We start from the raw sequence: 16307 nt of genomic DNA on the forward strand, positions 1-16307 counted from the left end.
GCTTAATGAAATCAAAGCTCAGAAATACAGTCAAACAAGTAAAGTATTTTACAAATGCATACTTAAGATTCTCGTTATCAAATACCTTGAGGGGGAAAAAAAAAACAAACCCAAACCCAACAGTATCTTCTACACATGACCCTCTTCCAAAATCCTCATAAAATGGCTGGCCAAATAGCACCTCACCAAGTAGATCAGGTGACTTACCCACCAAAAAAAAATATCCAAGTTGAACTTGTGCTCCCTGAATCCCTAATGTGAAGAGGAGCTGTTCCAACACAAAAAAAAAAAATTAAAATATAAAAATAATTGTAAAAAGATGAAAGGAACAGACTAAAGAAAACCACCAACCTATAGATAAATAATTTTAATAGCAGCCTTATCACCAAGCTCATCTACATATGAGCAAGCAAACACCAAGATATAAGTCATTTGGGGGAAAAAAAAAAAAATAGTATTTCATCATCTCCTACAACATAGAGACCAAAGGTGGCAGAGGGAGCAAACACCCCACCCTGAGACAAAGAATATTTTGCACCTACTCATTATGTCAAAGATCGCTCAATATCTGTCCAGGATTACACAAAGCATCTGACAAATAAGGGTTTGTTTGGGTTTTTTTCAGAAAACTCTCCAAAGTGACAGATTTGAAATGCAGTATTGGAGACAGAGGCCTCCTCCTGAGGAAGGAAGAGACATCGTTTGGGTTTGTTGGTTTTGGGTTTTTTTTTTAATTCCAAAGACAGGGAAGAAAATCTCATTGACTGAATTAAATATTTAGAGCGTTGGATCTGCTTTGCCAAGATATAACTCCATTTTTGAAAAATGCTATATTTACATAGAAAATACCAGGGTTTAAGACTCCTGCCCCCCCCAAAAAAAAAAAGAAGAAAAAAAAACACAGAGGAGCTGGGATCAAATGAATCAGCAACTGTTTCTGGAGATGTGGCCGTTGGGTTTTGGTGAAGTTTTTCTATTATTTTTTAAACCAAAGCTGAACCACGCTCGATCCCTCCCTGTCACCGAAGAAGCGGCGATCACGGGGGAGGCAAACGCCCCCCGTCAGGGCTCGCAGCCCCCCACCCCTCGGAAAGCAGCGGGGAGAGGGCGGGAGACCTTCTTCTCCCCTCATAACGTGGGATTACGGCACAGCCGAGCCCCCCCACGGAGGGTGAGGATCCCCTCAGCCCCCACAAGGGTGGGTCCGCCGCGGCGGGGGGGGGGGGGGGGGGGGGCAGGGAGGAGCCCGCCCCGCTGCCGCCGCTGTGTGAGGGAGACCCGGACCGAGCCGGGCCGGGCGGTGACTCACCGCTCTGCTCGCCCAGGAACACCAGCTTGAATTTCCGCAGCGGGTTGCCGAAGTCCCCGCCCGCCGACATGATGGAGGAGCCTCCGCCACCGCCCCGCGCTCGCTCCGCTCCCCGCGGCGGGACCCGCGACCGCTCTCGCTCGACTTCTTTTCCCGCCCCTTCTTTCGACGAAGGCTGCGGGTGGCGGACAGGGGCGTGAGGCCGGGCGCGTAGCCCCGGCGAGGCGGCTGGATTGAGGTACCGCTGCCGCTCCCCTCAGGGCCGGGCTTCTTCCCCCGCGCTCCCGGCTCCTCACACCGCGGCCGCGCACTCCGCTCCGCCCCGCCCGCCCTGCGCACGCGCACAACCGCCCCGCCCCTCGCTGCACGTCATTCTGCGTGCCCGCACGCCCCGCCTACCCCCCCCACGCGGCGAGCCAATCACAGCGGGAGGGGCGGGGCGACATGGGAGAGGGCGGGGCTTGCCGCCGCCTGCTGCTGAGCTGTGAGAGCGTTCACTCTGGAACCTAACGATTGCTGCGTAGGTTTCCTGGACACTGGGGTGAAATCCTGCTCGCTGAAATCACTGAGCTGCAAAGGAGGGAGCCCAAAGGTGTGAGGAATAAGCAAAGTCCTTAAGTCCAAAGGCTTAATCCTAAACTGATACGGATATTCCTTTCAGAGGAGCATCTCTTAGGGACACTTGCCCCATGACGGCCCCGGCAGAACCCTCATGGTGTGAAGACGTTTCCCAAAGAGGGTGATGATTCCTACTGTCACCCTTTTGTGCTGTCTGGGGCTGTCATTTGGAAAGGCCTCAGTGTTCCCTTGTTGCCTGGCGGAGAGATCAGAACCCCAGCTGAAGGCCAGCTCTCCTTTTAGCTATTTTTTGCCCATTTCTCCCCGTTTTGCACAGTTTGCCCTCAAGGTTCAGTGGATGAGGAGGCTCCCAGCTGCATCCTGGCCCCTCCTCTTTAAACTTTGGCTTCTGGATGTCTCTCGTCCCTCCTCTCCCAACACCGATCAATACTTCCTTGCTTGAATTTGAACACAAAATGTGATTTTCAGAAGCACTCACACCCCTGGGCTTCAGCTGGCGTTGGCATCTCCTACTGTTCCCAGGAATATCTCAACCTGGCTGCCTGAAATGAGAATGTGCTCAATGATGGAGACGTCTGGCGTCTGCAGCTCCTGCCCCATGGTTGTACTCATGTTGATGTTGGTGCCAAATTCTTGCGATCCACTCAACAAAGTCCAAATAATGTTCCAAGGGGTATTTTCCACCTGGTCCATGTAGCCGAAGGGGGCACAGGCTCTCGTCAAGGATTTGCTTGCAGGTAGGTCACCCTCGGCCATGAATGTCCTTTGTTCGGTGTCTCCAGCCACGGTCTCTGTGCTCTGTCTCTGCCTGGTGAATGGAAATGCTCATTGAACCTTCCCGTTCCGGGGATCTAGTTCTTGGACACGAGCCTCACCCCTGCCAGCGCTCACAATCCAGGTGCAGAATTAGATGGCATTTTGAAAACCAAACAGTTTACACTTTCTATTTTTGATCATTTCATTTGTACTCCCTCAACACGATTAACTGCTTCTCCAAGGGTTTGTTTTGGTTTTGTTATTTTTTTCCCCAGGCCTTGAACTGCCAGTGAACTGAAAGAGAAAATGTGTCTTTAATAAGGTGATTAAATTTAAATAACTTTTAATAAAGATATGAGCAGAAGCTCGCATTCAGCTTTGCAGCCGGCATTTGGGAGCGCTTCTCCCTTGCTGCGGCACTGGCCGTGTGGCTGCTCTCCTACACCACAGGGAAAGGGAATCCAGACTGGCAGAGACCTGACTTAAATAATCCCAACGGCATTTTAAATATGTATATTGTCCTTGTTTACATGTCAGTATGGATTCAAGGATCTTTCCTGCTGATCCCAGGGAAAACAAGGGCTCTCTACCAGGGAGAAGTCTTGACTGTTAGAAACAATTATTTTTATCACAAAAGCTCCGCTCAGGCTCAGCATCTCTTCACGCTGGGCAAAGGAAACACTTTTGCATTGCCTGCCAAAGAGGATTCAGCCCGAGGGGCTGGCAGGGGATATGGATGAGGTTTTCAAGATAAAGCATTTGAGGGACCTGCCTTTGCTGGCTGAAGCCAGGGGAGATCATCCCATCGACTCCTCTGGGCCTTAGCTGAGGTCTTAAGAAGCACTGCAGAAGGTAGAGGAGGAAACATGTACATCAGAGGTTTTCTTCTAGCTTACATTTAAACGCTTTTTTTTTTGATTGGTTTTATAATTGGAGAAGCCCAAAAAGAAATGGAGACTTTCAGGTGCTGGATCTCAACACTCCCAGGACAGTTTTGCTCCTCCAGACAGCACAATAGAGTGGATTGAGAAGGGGCAGAGTGCCTGCAACAGCCTTCTGCGTAGGTCACAAACCGCTCGAGCATCACCTCTGCCAGCACTTGTGCTGTGCACCACGCTGGGTCATTAACAGCGCACATCCAGCTACGCGACGGGGAGAGAATCTCTAGCGAAGCAGAAGAGGATGGCTGAAATAATCACTCCATCAAGGCCTGGCCCTCAGCAGCCAGGCGAACCTTGAGAGGAAGAAGAGCTCCCTGTTGGTTTCTTTTTTTAGCACAGTACAGAAAAGGGGTTGTTTAGGGGGAAGCAACAAAGCAACACCTTTGCTTCTTTTTCTAAATGTCACAAAAAGGCAGGCTGTGCTCCCACAAACAGGGATTCGGTTACCTGGCTGTGAAACGATTCATTAATCAAAGAAAAGCATAGCGAGGACCGGCGGCTGGGAGCTGAAGCCGAGGCACATTCAGATTGGAAAGAAGGTCCACGTTTTTAACAGAGAGGGTGCTCAGCCGCCAGAACGAGCTGCCAAGAGCAGCGCTATCTTTGTATCCAGGGAAAATCAAGAGCAGGAGCCTTTATGAAAAAGATGCTTTCATCGAAACAGGAGTGATTGCTTCCATACAGCTGTAAGTCAGCCGAAATCTATAGGCTGCAACGTGCCGGAGACCAAATTACATGATTTAACATTCCCTTTTGGCCTTAAAATGTATCCGTCTATGACAGATGTTGGACAAACTCCACAATGAAGAGATGGACTCGTTTTTCACGGAGACATGTAGGACAATGATGGTCATTGGGAGGGGGATTCCTGCGATATGTTTAGCGGTGACTGCTGTACTCCAAATTCAGTCTGGAGCCAATGCTCCCTCCTCAGCCACATTTTGTGGGTGGTCAAAAGATGAGTCCCCATGAGGGGCAGAGGGAATTAGGGGGTGTAATCCCCCTCCATAAGCACACAGTGTTTGAGGTCATGGAACAAGGAGTCATCACGAGTACGACCTGCTATTAATTGTGGTGCGGGTCACAGCCTCTCCCCCACAAATGCAGGACCAACCAGCCCCCCTCCAGTCACAGTGACCCCTGCTCAAGCACCACATTTCCTCCAGGGCTTCAAAGTTCACAGGAGAAGCCCAGCTTTCCTGCAACGGGAGTGCTGGTCTTAACCCAGCTCAGACTCCCACAGTGCTCCTTGCTCGAAGAGCCCTGGAGTTATCAAACAAGCGTCATTGCCAGGGTGGCCCTGCCTCGGGCTCCTGAGGCGAGATCAAAGGGCAGTACAACATCCGTTCCACATGAGCAGTTTTGTCATGTCTGGGGAATGCCACAAAAACACAGCTCAGAGCTGAGAGCTCGTGTCCTTGCAATGCGTGGAGGAGAGAACAAAGGTGGCGCAGATCCCCTCCGCTTCCTCCAGATGCTGAGCAGGAGACGGCACAGCCCTGTGCACAGCAAAGAGCCTGTCCAGCCTCTGCTTTTGGGCAAACCTTGTCCTCTCACATTCCTTCTCTCCTCTCCATGCACCAGATCACAATGGGGATGAACATCTGGGGTGTCAGCTGTGCGTCAGGAGCTCCGGGCACTTGGAAATGCAGGACAGGGCCTGGCAGGGTAGATCACGGAACAGGAATCAAATGTACAAGCCTGGTCTGTAGTGAAGGAGACTTGCCACATCAATGAACGCAGATGAACTGGAGAGAGAGAAAGTCAGTCCATCATGAGCCCTGACAGCTCCAGCCAAAAGCAATTGGAGCAGCGATCAGTCAGCGAAGCTAGAAATCCTCACCCGAAATCAAGCTGCCAGGCAGCTGCTGCGTAGAATGAAGAGCTCTAAAATGGGGGCTCAGGGAAGCAAGTGGGAGTATGTGCCACACAAAAAGGGGGAAATTGGGGCCAGGTAGGAGAGAAGGGAGTGGGGAAGAGCCTAGGTGAAATGAAGGTTTGTGTTGGAGATAGCCTGGTAAAGAAGAGGAAGGTGGAAGAGACAGGAGAGGGGCAGCTTGCAAAGGGATGGGTTTTCCTGAGCCAGGCTCGGGGGGCACAGGGCCACGCAGCACCCACCTCTTCCCACCCTGCTCTGCAGACAGACCCCCTTGCCCACCTCCACTCCCACTGGAAAACACATGCTGCAAATCAGGGAGGTCCCTGACAGTCCATCCTTCCTACAGTCTTCCGGCTTAAAATGTTTTAGGGAATTGCATCCAGACAGCGGCTGGGATGAAAGAGCTGGCAGTAAGGCAGGATTCACTCTGTCTTCAAAGGGAGCAGCCTGCTGCTGAAACCAGTTTGGTTTTGCTTCCCCCATAAGCCGAAATCGTGCCTACCACAGGGCCCAAACACCTCATGCTGACACACTTCTTCATTTTCAAGGCCCATGGTGGCCTGCCAGCACGGACACAGCCAACCCTGGACCATTACACAGCTGTTGACTACAGGGTAAGGTCCAGCCCTGCCTCTGCAACCGCAAAAAAACCCTCAAACAACCCTTTGTGGTGCTCATGACAGATGACAGGGCCAAACCAGGCAGCTTTAGCTCAAAACCCTCTGGCCTTGCTTCAGCCCTGCGTGCCCAGGCCGGCCCTATGCCCCCGCTGGGGCCTGTCTCCAGGCTGGAGTGGGGACCTGCTGAGGCCCCGCTGGGTCCCTGCCTCGATGGCACAGCCAGCGGGGATAACGTGCGCTGAGTGAGGACTCATGAAGGCAGATCACAGCGCCCTGAAGCCTCCCCGGCCCTAGGCCGCCCGCCCTGCCTGTCCCCGGCCGCCCTCCATCCCCTCACAGGGCTCCTGCGCCCGCTGACATGGCGGGGCCGAGCAAGCCACACTCAAGATGGTCGCCACACCACGCTGGGCCGGGGCCTGATAGATCACGTCACCACGCGGGTGCGATTCCAGCCAGGCCACACTCAAGATGGCCGCCGCGCCGTGACTTGATGGACGCGGCAGAAAGCCAATCAGTGTATGAGCAGCGGGCGAAGGGCGGGCCGCGGCTAGCAGGGTGCGTGGTGCTGGGAGCAGGGTTGGGTGCGCCGCGTGGCTTTTGCCACGTCGCGCCGTTCCGTGGGGCGGCCCTGGTGTGTGTGTGGGGCGGCGGGGACAAGGTGTCCGCCATTACCGCCCCCCACCGGATCCTGCCCACTCCCTGCTTCAGGAGACCGGGGCCCTGCGTGCACCGGGGTTGGGGGGGTGTCGAAAAATTATCGCTTTCCCTCCGGGGAGGCCTTGGTGGGCGGAACGCGGGACGAGAGCCGCGGGGACCCGCGGGGACCCGGGCGGGGGAGCACCGAGGCGCGGCGGGGGGACGCTTTGAGCGACGGACGCGGTTCCGTTCGAGGCGCAGGGATGAGCGCGGCGCTGCCGAAGGTACCGGCGGGCCGCGACCGGCGCTGGGGACATCGGGGACGGTCCCGGTACCGGGGAAGGGACGGGAAGAACAGACCCGGCCCCGGGGAGAGGAGGGACAGGCCTGGTTCTGGGCTTGGGGACGGGAGGGTCAGGCGTAGCCCTGCCGCTGGGGAGTCTGGGGGGGGGGGGGGACACAGGCCCGCCCCGGGACTAGATTTGGGGGGATTTGTGTCTCTTGGGGGGACACAGGCCTGGCCCTGAGTACCTGCACCGGGGCAGGGACCCCCCGACATCCCCTAGGGATCACCCCAGAGACACCCCCCCACATCCCCCCCAGTGATCACCCGCAGATCCTTGGTCCTCCCTGTCCCTCTGGTCAGATTTTGGGGACGTTGGTAATTATCCCCCCCCACCCCGGCCGGCATGATGCAGCTCCTGCCTGGTGGGGTTGTGGCGACAGCAAAGCTCTTTGCTTCGCGTTGTCTTGGTGATGGATGAGCTGCGTTTCCCTCTGTCCCTCTGGAGCTAGAACAAGAACGAGGGTTGTTCAGGCGGTTGTCGTAACCTGGAGGCGGTGGGACGGTGCAAGGGATGAACATGATCTGTAACCGAGGGGAGGAGGGCCTCCCACCCCAACTTGTAGCAAAGCGAGGGGGTGCATGAGAAGGTTACCGCAGTCATCATCTTCCTCCTCCTTCATGCCTTTCCTCTGTGTTACGGTGGTATTCTGGGGAGCGATAGTGACTGGAGGCGGCGGAGAGATTGGGAGGGTTATTGGTACGTTCAGAGGGTCTCGGGTGTTGTTTCGATGGGTCTGTTCTGGGAAGTGTCAGTGAAAACTCCCTGAGTATCTGCCATGCTGTTTGCGTTTTGACTGCGGTGGCTCATTGCAGGTGCTGTGCTCGAAGAAGGGAGCGTTGCTAAAGCAGGTGTTTGCTCTCAGCAGGTGAGTGGTCTGAAATCAAACACAGTATAAGGCATTAAAAACACTCGGTCACTTCTATGGACAGTGTCAAAAAACACACAAGACAGAAAAAGTCCTTTGTGTTGAAGAAAGTCTTTTTAATTGTGGAGGGAAGGCTTTCAGCTGATGTCTGGGAGCTGTAGGATGGGAAGATGAGAAAGTCTCTTTGCTAATGAGATCTAGCTGTGTCTGAGGGACTTGGGGTGTGAGCCTTTGTTCAAGGAGATTGTTGTGTTTCCACAGGTAGGTGAAATCAGAGCTTTTAACGATTATCTTGTTTCCTACAGAGCAGCTACACCCAGAGAAAGCTGTCTGTGTGCTGCAGGTAAGGCCTTGTATGAATCCAATGCAAGGCAAAACTTCACTTACCCCCCAAAATATTACACGTTTCAGTGTTTGTGTCTCCTTTTTAATTTTTTTAACCAATTTGGGGCTGGTTAAATAATGTGAGCAGGTGTTCTTTTTGGAACTAGATAATCTTTAAGGTCCCTTCCAACCCAAAGCAATTCCATACCTTTTTTTTAACTCTTCTCTTTCCCTGTTCTTGGCTGAGCAGGTACTCCTAGTCATGGTGTTACGCTGCAGAGTGACACCAGCCAGATGCCATTTGCTATATTAATGTCTGGGAGCTGACTTGCACCCCTGTGAGGTCCCGCTGTAACATTTATCGAGCTGGTGGAGTCCGCTGTCACAATTTAAAATAGAATTTGATTTTGATGTGGAGGCAAAGTGTAACAGAGTGGCTTATATCCTCGGTGTTCAAATTCTCTTTGCTGTTCTGAGCTTCGTTGATTAAAATGAGGGTTATTGAGGGTTTCATTTTACCCTAGAGAAGGAAGTATAAATAAAAGTCGATGGCATTTTGATTTGGCTTCCTGGCACATGAATATTTGAAGAGGGCTGGATTTAAAATTAAGTGGGGCTCAGATCCATCGTAGTAGCATCACTGCTGTCACATAAGAGGAGACAGATGTAACATTTCATCAGTATCCTCACCCTCCACTGGTGCTGACAAATCTGTCTTTTTTTTTTGTTTGTTTTGTTTGTTTGCCTGAGAATTCACCTGGGAAATGAGTCACCTTTAATCTCTCCCTTCCTTATTTGTTGCTCACCGTAACCAACTGTGAATTGTAACAGGCTTGCTGTGATGCACCGGCTGCCTGTGTGGGGCAGAGATTGGCCAAAGCTTTAGCCCACCTTGTCCTCGGTTCTTTGACAGGAGGCAAAATTCTTGCCCCCAGTCTGGATTTTGGGCTCTCAAAGCACCCGTGTATGTTTGTTAAAAGAAGGGCTGTCTGCTGTTCAGCTGGAAACATGTTTCCTCTGCTTTGATTTTAAGGTGATGTATTCGTGAGTTGCCACAGACACTACAGATCCCGTCCTACGCATGGTATTGGGAGGTTTAAATACCTGCTCCCAAAGGAGGTAGGCATAAGAACTCCCCTACTGTGCTTGCTTTCAGCTGACCCATCTTTTTACAGTCCAATTTAAATGATGGTGTTATTAATTCCATGGAATAATGTGATGGTTTACTGCTGCTTTTCTTGGTAGAGGGTGTTAGGTGACATGAAGTACCCACTCTCAACGCTACATAAATACTTTATTTTGTCCAGTACCTTGTTTAAATTAATGAGTAGTTTTGGGAGGGAGGAATCTCTTCCTGATGCTGAATTTAACACCCCAGCTTCAAATTATTGCAGAATATTGTGATCAGGTCTCATTTGCATTTAAACTTTTTACATTCCCTGATATTTGAAAAGATGACAATTTTTGTGGAAGGAAGAAACAATAACTCATCTAGACAGCTGCCTCGAAGGCAGGAACTGAAATAAAAAAGCAGTTTGTTTCCTGCTCCTTGATTTCTTCTGGAAGAAATTAATCATGGTATGCACGTATTTTCTGTGTGATTTCTGTGGTGCTGCCATCCAAGAATTGAACTGCTCAACTTGAGAACATCTGTTAAGATAATGTCATCCCGGTTTTGTAGTCGGGGAAAGTGAGCACAGATGGGCTGTGATATGTTTGACATAGTTCAGCAAGCCTTTGTCAGGAGAGTATCCTAGCGTGGTCTCCTGTGTGGGCAAGAGTTAATGTTTTCTGTTTCCAGCTTTGTTCAAAACAGATATGCTTTCTGGTTTTACTTTATTTTTTTTTTAAATACAGCCTCCAAAGAAGAGAAAGGATAAAGTGCAGATGAAAGAGATAAATGTTGGGACCGAGTATGAGTACGGAGATATCAACATCCAGATGACTTCCTATGATGTGTGTCTCGTGGAGCATTTTGCTCAGTATGTGCATAAACTCTGCAACCGTCTCTCCATCAAAGTGAATGAAAGGTAGGAGGAGCACGGCTCTGTGTTTGTCATTCCTTGCAATCGCGTTGCGTTAGGCCATGCGAGTCTTAGAGGTGATGATACCTTGTGGGCAAGAGCACAAATCTCTCTTGAGAGATTCACAGACTGGTTGGGGTTGGCAGGGACCTCTGGAGATCATCTAGTCCAACCCCCTGCCAAAGCAGGATCACCCAGAGCAGGTTGCACAGGATGGCGTCCAGGCGGGTTTGGAATCTCTCCAGAGAAGGAGACTCCACAACCTCTCTGGGCAGCCTGTCCCAGGGCTCGGTCACCCGCAGAGGGAAGAAGTTTTTCCTCATGCTCGGGTGGAACTTCCTGTGGTCCAGTTTGTGCCCGTTGCCCCTTGTCCTGTCGCTGGGCACCACTGAGAAGAGTCTGGCCCCTTCCTCTTGACACCCACCCTTTAGATAGTGATAAGTGTTGATCAGATCCCCTCTCAGGCTTCTCTTCCCCAGGCTAACCAGCCCCAGCTCTCTCAGCCTTTCCTCACACCAGAGATGCTCCAGGCCCCTCCTCATCCTCGCAGCCCTCCCCTGGACTCTCCCCAGTAGTTCCCTGTCTGTCTGGAACTGGGGAGCCCAGACCTGGACACAGAACTCCAGCTGTGGCCTCACCAGAGCAGAGCAGAGGGGGAGGAGAACCTCCCTCGACGTGCTGGCATGTAAATTCCCACGTGTAAATCCAAATCTTCTGTCATCTGCCCGGTGTTCTCTTTTTGTGTGGCTGTATGGTTTTGAATGCTTTATTCATATAAGGAATGCTGAAATGGAAGTTGTTCAGGCACTGACTGAACAGATCTCGAGGGAAAAAAAATAGCTGTAACTTTTCATTCCTTTGAGAAAAAGGCTTAAGCCTGTGGGTGCTGAGCCTGGGAATGCAAGCTTAAGTATTGCTGACTTTTTCTGCTGGTTTTTCTTTTTTCTGCTGTTTCATCCAGGCTCTGCACAGATATTTTGCAGTAAGCAAGTGATACTGATTATACAAACTAGAATGGGCTTGGGAAAGCCCTGAAGATTGTAGGAGAGCTACCTGCTACTTTAGTTTAGTAGTAGAGGATGCTGCAGTTGCACGCTAAATCTCTGATGCAGGTGTACCCCTGGTAGCAGCTTTGCTGGTTTTAATGAGTCTGAGGACTGTGATACAGCTCCTCGCCCCCTACAGCAGCGAGAAGCACTGCGTTGCTGTAAGGGAGTAAAAACACGTAGTGGTGGTTATCCGAAATGTGTATCTTTAACTGTACCTCTGAGTATAAACACTGATTCCTGCTCATGCCAGTGAAACCTCTCAAAAATAGTTTTCTTTATGTTCATCCACTTTGCTGAACTGTCAGCTGTGGATCTGAAATCCTGTGCCCGTAGATCAGTCTCTTGTAGTCTCTTTGTGATGTCTTTCACACCAAACAACACTAAAAACTGACGCATCGGTGACTGATAGGTGCTTGTTTCAAGAAGGATACCCGCCGACACTCAGAAATTATACTGGTGTCAGCAGCAACGTGCTGGAATGCATTCACAGAGAAATTCCATGGCCTGAGAGTGTTGATAGCGCTTTTGGTGCGAAGTGTTACTACCTCGTATCATACTTGTGCCCTCTGAGGTTGGAAGAAAATTATTTGCCCTTTAAAAGCCAAATTTGTAGGGTAAACCGTGGGCAGTAGGATGTAGTTTGTTGTTATTGATGCTGTGCAAATGGAGATGGGGAGGCTGAGGTCCTCAGAGTAACGCTAACCAGAGAGCAGGATCTGATCCAGGGTCTGATCATACTCCTGTTCAATTCACAGAGGTGAAAATAATGTCTTTTGAGTTGTTGCAGCAGTGGTTTTTAGCTGTCTTCCCAATGAGAATAGATAAGACTATTACAAAATAAGTCAGAACTGTTGCTTTAAAGCCTCCCTACAACTATAAAGAAGTTAAAAGTTCTCCTCTCAGGCTGATATTTGTAGCTGAAACAGGTTTTTTGCTGGCAGTAGTGCTGCAAGCTTCTCCCTTATCTCTTTCCAGTAAAACACCCGGCTTCTGCCAGTGCTCGATTTGCAAGATACATTGTTTGCATAATTAATTTCTCATGAAAAGTTAATCTCCTTCCACATTCTCTGCTGCTGGAGGTTGATTCGTTCCTGTAAAGTAGCGCAAATCTATCCTCCCTGTCCTAAGCACTGACCTGTGGTTCCTGCAGCTACGCGATGCCCACCAAAACCAACGAAGTGCTGTTCTTGGAAGAGCGAGGTTCCAAAATGCAGTTGGATGCGGTCCTTACTACCCATCAGAGAGTTGTCCAGGTACGAGCTGGCGTTTGCTGATAGTCTTGCGGCTCTTGTGCGGCACCTCCTATCTCAGGCTCTCAAAACCCCTTAACAATCAGAGTTAATTCCCTTGAATAAATAAAAGGCATCAATTTATGCATAAATTGAAGAGCAAAGAAGTTGAATTAGATTTCTTGCTAAAGGTTGCTCGCAAAGTAGAAGCAGAAGAGGAGTTCTGGGATTCTATATTTCATCCAGAAGTATTATCTATTTTATGCAGAATACTTGATACAAGGGATAGAAAAGTCATGTTTAAGGATGAATGAGTGGACAAACTCGATGAAATTTAAAAATACTCTTTAGTATCAGGGTCAGCTTCAAAAATGTACAACTGATTGAGGTAAACAGGTCTTTCTGCTAAGCGACTTGTTCTTAGTTTATAGCGTGTTCCCTTGCTATATGCTAAACCTCTGCTGAATTACACTTTAAACCTAGAGGTAGAGGGTTTTTTCCACTGGAGAGAGCTGATGTGTGGTTAACGCTGGGGCTTGCAGGTTTGCCATGACAGCCTTTGTGTTAAGAGTCTCATCTAAATGAAGATCTTCGTGCATGGTTAAGTCTCTTTACATGCAGGAGACCACGTAGGCAGGGGTGGGAAGCACGACGTTCATAGGGGAAAGCCGAAATGAGAGCTTTGGGCTGTGCCGTATGTGAGAGGTGTGCGCACGAAGCAGAGCGTGCTCCTCTGATGAAGTGGTTGACTGCCACAGGCTTATACTGAAATGGACTCTCTTTCTGTGCCATTAGTATAATGAGGCCATTTTGTATGTGGTGTTCTGCTCCTGCAGCACTTTATTTCTTCTTTCAGATCAGCGGTTTGAGTTCAACGTTTGCTCCGATACTCTTGGAAATTATTCAGAGTAATCAGCCTGAAGGGGTCCATCTGTTAGTGAAAGAGGTATGTTTCGTTTTACCAACACCTTTGCATTTAGGAAGCAGGTATGATGCGTGACATGAATTTGCTTTGAAAATACAGACCTGCTCCTGAGACAACTGTCTACTCTAGACTTACGGGTACCCAGGATCTCCCAGAACCAGCCCCTCGCTTGGCCTATCAGAAAACATCGTCTCTGGTTCTTGATGAGCGTTTCATTTTCCATTTAGCCTCCTATAGTTAGTGCCACAGAAGGCACCTTCCCAGCCAGTCCCGTAGATCTGTAGGAGATGGCAGGTCGCAAGATGCTTTGCTGCTGCAGATTCCCCGCAGCTTGGAAGGGAACGCTTTCCTTCAGCAGTGCGTCACCGCCTCTTATTTGGGAATCACCAGGAACTTCATGGAGCGCTCGGTAGCAAAGCTGAGACTGGAAACCCAAATGCTGTGCCCTGTTTTGATAGAATTTGCTCTGGGAAGGGTTCAGCTTGTTTTCTGCAGAAAGGCCCAACAAGTTTTCTTAGTACTGAGGACTTCAGGACAGAACTCCACTTGCTGGTGGACCTGGCATAAGGAGATATTTAAACTTCTGTCATGTTACATTCAGACAAGACAGTCCCAGGAAGCCCTTTTTATTCAGGGACTAAAAGACTTCTGTGGCTGGAAAGGGAAGGCAGCATGCTAAATTCAAACAGGAAAACACAGTTGGCTTCTTAAGTGGCCTTTGAAGAATGTTTAGTTATCTCCAGCTTGCAAAACCAGAAGGAATATGGGAGAAGGTCTCCTGAGTCCAGTAATCTTCTCTGCTTTGGTCACAGTCCCCTCTCTGCTTGGGGCTGCCACGTCTTTTTTTAATTTCGACTGACAGTTTTGTCTCTGGAGGGAGAACTGTGACATTGTGTCATTTCCAAAGTCATCACGGTCTGGTGCAGGAAGCCCAGGGGAGAGACCCAAGCTGGCTTTGTAAGAATGGCAGTGCGGAAGAGAGATTAAAGCTTTGGGATGTTCTTGCAAAGTTCTGGAGAAAGTGGCAGGTGTCCCCAAGAAAGTAGATGCCATGGTGACAGGCCATGGCAGAGTTGGAGGCGTCCAGTTGACTCACGGAGCGTGATGCCACTGCTCACTCTTCCAAAACCAGTTAGCCAGGTAAGGAGGAGCCTACAAGGCTGAATTTTAGAGCCTGTGTAGTGACCAAACGTGTCCACAGCTGCCACACTCACTGCCAGAAGCTTTCTGTCCTCTGTGCTTTACCCCCAGCAGGTGTTCCTGTTGGAGGCTGGATGGAAGAGAGGAGGTTTAGAGCTCTGCCACCAGCTTCCAGGGTTGAGCTGCCCATGAGATTCACAAACTGCTTGGGGTTGGAAGAGACCTCTGGAGATGATCTAGTCCAACCCCCTGCCAAAGCAGGATCACCCAGAGCAGGTCGCACAGGATGGCGTCCAGGCGGGTTTGGAATCTCTCCAGAGAAGGAGACTCCACAACCTCTCTGGGCAGCCTGTCCCAGGGCTCGGTCACCCGCAGAGGGAAGAAGTTTTTCCTCATGCTCAGGTGGAACTTCCTGTGTTCCAGTTTGTGCCCGTTGCCCCTTGTCCTGTCGCTGGGCACCACTGAGAAGAGTCTGGCCCCTTCCTCTTGGCACTCGCCCTTTAGATGGTCATGGGAGAGCTTGTTGTCCACCAGGACTCCCAGGTCCTTCTCTGCAGCGCTGCTTCCCAGCAGGTCACCCCCAACCTGTCCTGGTGCTGGGGTTATTCCTCCCTGGGTGCAGGACCCTCCCCTTGCCCTTGTTGAATTTCATTGGGTTCCTCTCCGCCCAACTCTCCGGCCTGTCCAGATCTCGCTGAATGGCAGCGCAGCCTCCTGCTGTGTCGGCCAGTCCTCCCAGTTCTGTATGGTCAGCAACCTCCTGAGGGTACACTCTGTCCCCTGTCCAGGTCATGGATGAATATGTTGAGCAAGACGGGACCCAGCACTGACCCTTGGGGCACACCACCAGATCCTAGCCTGCAGTGACTTTCCACTGACGCTTCCCACTCCCTGCGTTCGGTGGACATTTAAGTCTTTTGTTTTTCCACTCTGAACTGATTCTCTTTGAGTACTCAAGAGGTGATTCTGATTTACTTGGGTTTTTCCTCCCTCCACAGCACACAGAAGCTGACTTCAAGAGCCGATTAAAGTCTCGACCAGAACTTGAAGAGCTGCTAGCGCAGATGAACTGAGAGGCAGAAAGCTCCATCCGTTTCAGAGCCGCCCCTGGGAAACCGAGGCTTCTCCTTGGCTGCTCGTGCCTCCAGAATGTGACTTCACGAGCACTGTACTGGTAATTTGATGAATTGGAAGAAATTTCCACTGTTGTTGAGCAGCTTAATAAAAACAAATACATTTATACCTGATTCATACAGTCCAAAACGGTCCAAAATGACATGTGGGTTTTACTTTTCTCAGTTCTCCCCCCCCCCCCCCCCCTTTTTTTTGCCTGTTTTGCCTGTTTTGCTTTTGGTACTTGAGAATATCAGGCTGCAGAAATCTCTGCAAGTTAATAATGCTGTAGTGCAACTCTCCGAGATACTACTGATGTGGAAGTGACCGTCCGGCTCCTTTCTTCAGCTGAAGGCTGGAGCAACGTGTTATTCTCGTAGAGCTGCTTAAATCGGAGCTTCACCAATGCGAACGGAACCTCAGAGGCAGGGAGCTTGGAGCTGTCAGGCAGCACATGCAAAATTTCTCCTTAATTTCAGATTTGCCTTTCAAGCCACAAAGGATAAATTTTCCCCTGGATGCACCTTTAAAGCCGATTTACTTTTTACAACGGCTGTTTGGAAAGGGAGAA

At 50.3% G+C, this 16307-nt stretch overlaps 2 protein-coding genes across 4 annotated transcripts in view; one reads left to right on the top strand and one right to left on the bottom strand.

The window, feature by feature from the left end:
- Positions 1-1680, bottom strand: part of RAB6A (RAB6A, member RAS oncogene family) — a 62376-nt gene extending 60696 nt beyond the window's left edge. Inside the window, exon 1 of one of the 3 annotated variants that reach the window (XM_075742634.1) lies at positions 1310-1680. In XM_075742634.1, the coding sequence (XP_075598749.1) occupies positions 1310-1379 (70 nt within the window). In that variant the 5' untranslated portion in view covers positions 1380-1680. The remainder of the gene's footprint in view (positions 1-1309) is intronic. The other 2 variants (XM_075742633.1, XM_075742635.1) reach the window with 2 other exon arrangements.
- Positions 1681-6857: 5177 nt separating this feature from the next.
- Positions 6858-15863, top strand: MRPL48 (mitochondrial ribosomal protein L48). The gene is made up of 8 exons (XM_075742618.1): positions 6858-7004; positions 7880-7932; positions 8238-8275; positions 9290-9375; positions 10114-10286; positions 12480-12582; positions 13415-13504; positions 15622-15863. Exons 1-8 carry the CDS (start codon positions 6984-6986, stop codon positions 15694-15696), a joined length of 639 nt encoding a protein of 212 aa, XP_075598733.1. The 5' UTR covers positions 6858-6983; the 3' UTR covers positions 15697-15863.
- Positions 15864-16307: the final 444 nt, after the last annotated feature.

This window comes from Balearica regulorum, chromosome 1 (genome assembly GCF_011004875.1).
Source record: "Balearica regulorum gibbericeps isolate bBalReg1 chromosome 1, bBalReg1.pri, whole genome shotgun sequence".
NCBI lineage: Eukaryota > Metazoa > Chordata > Aves > Gruiformes > Gruidae > Balearica > Balearica regulorum.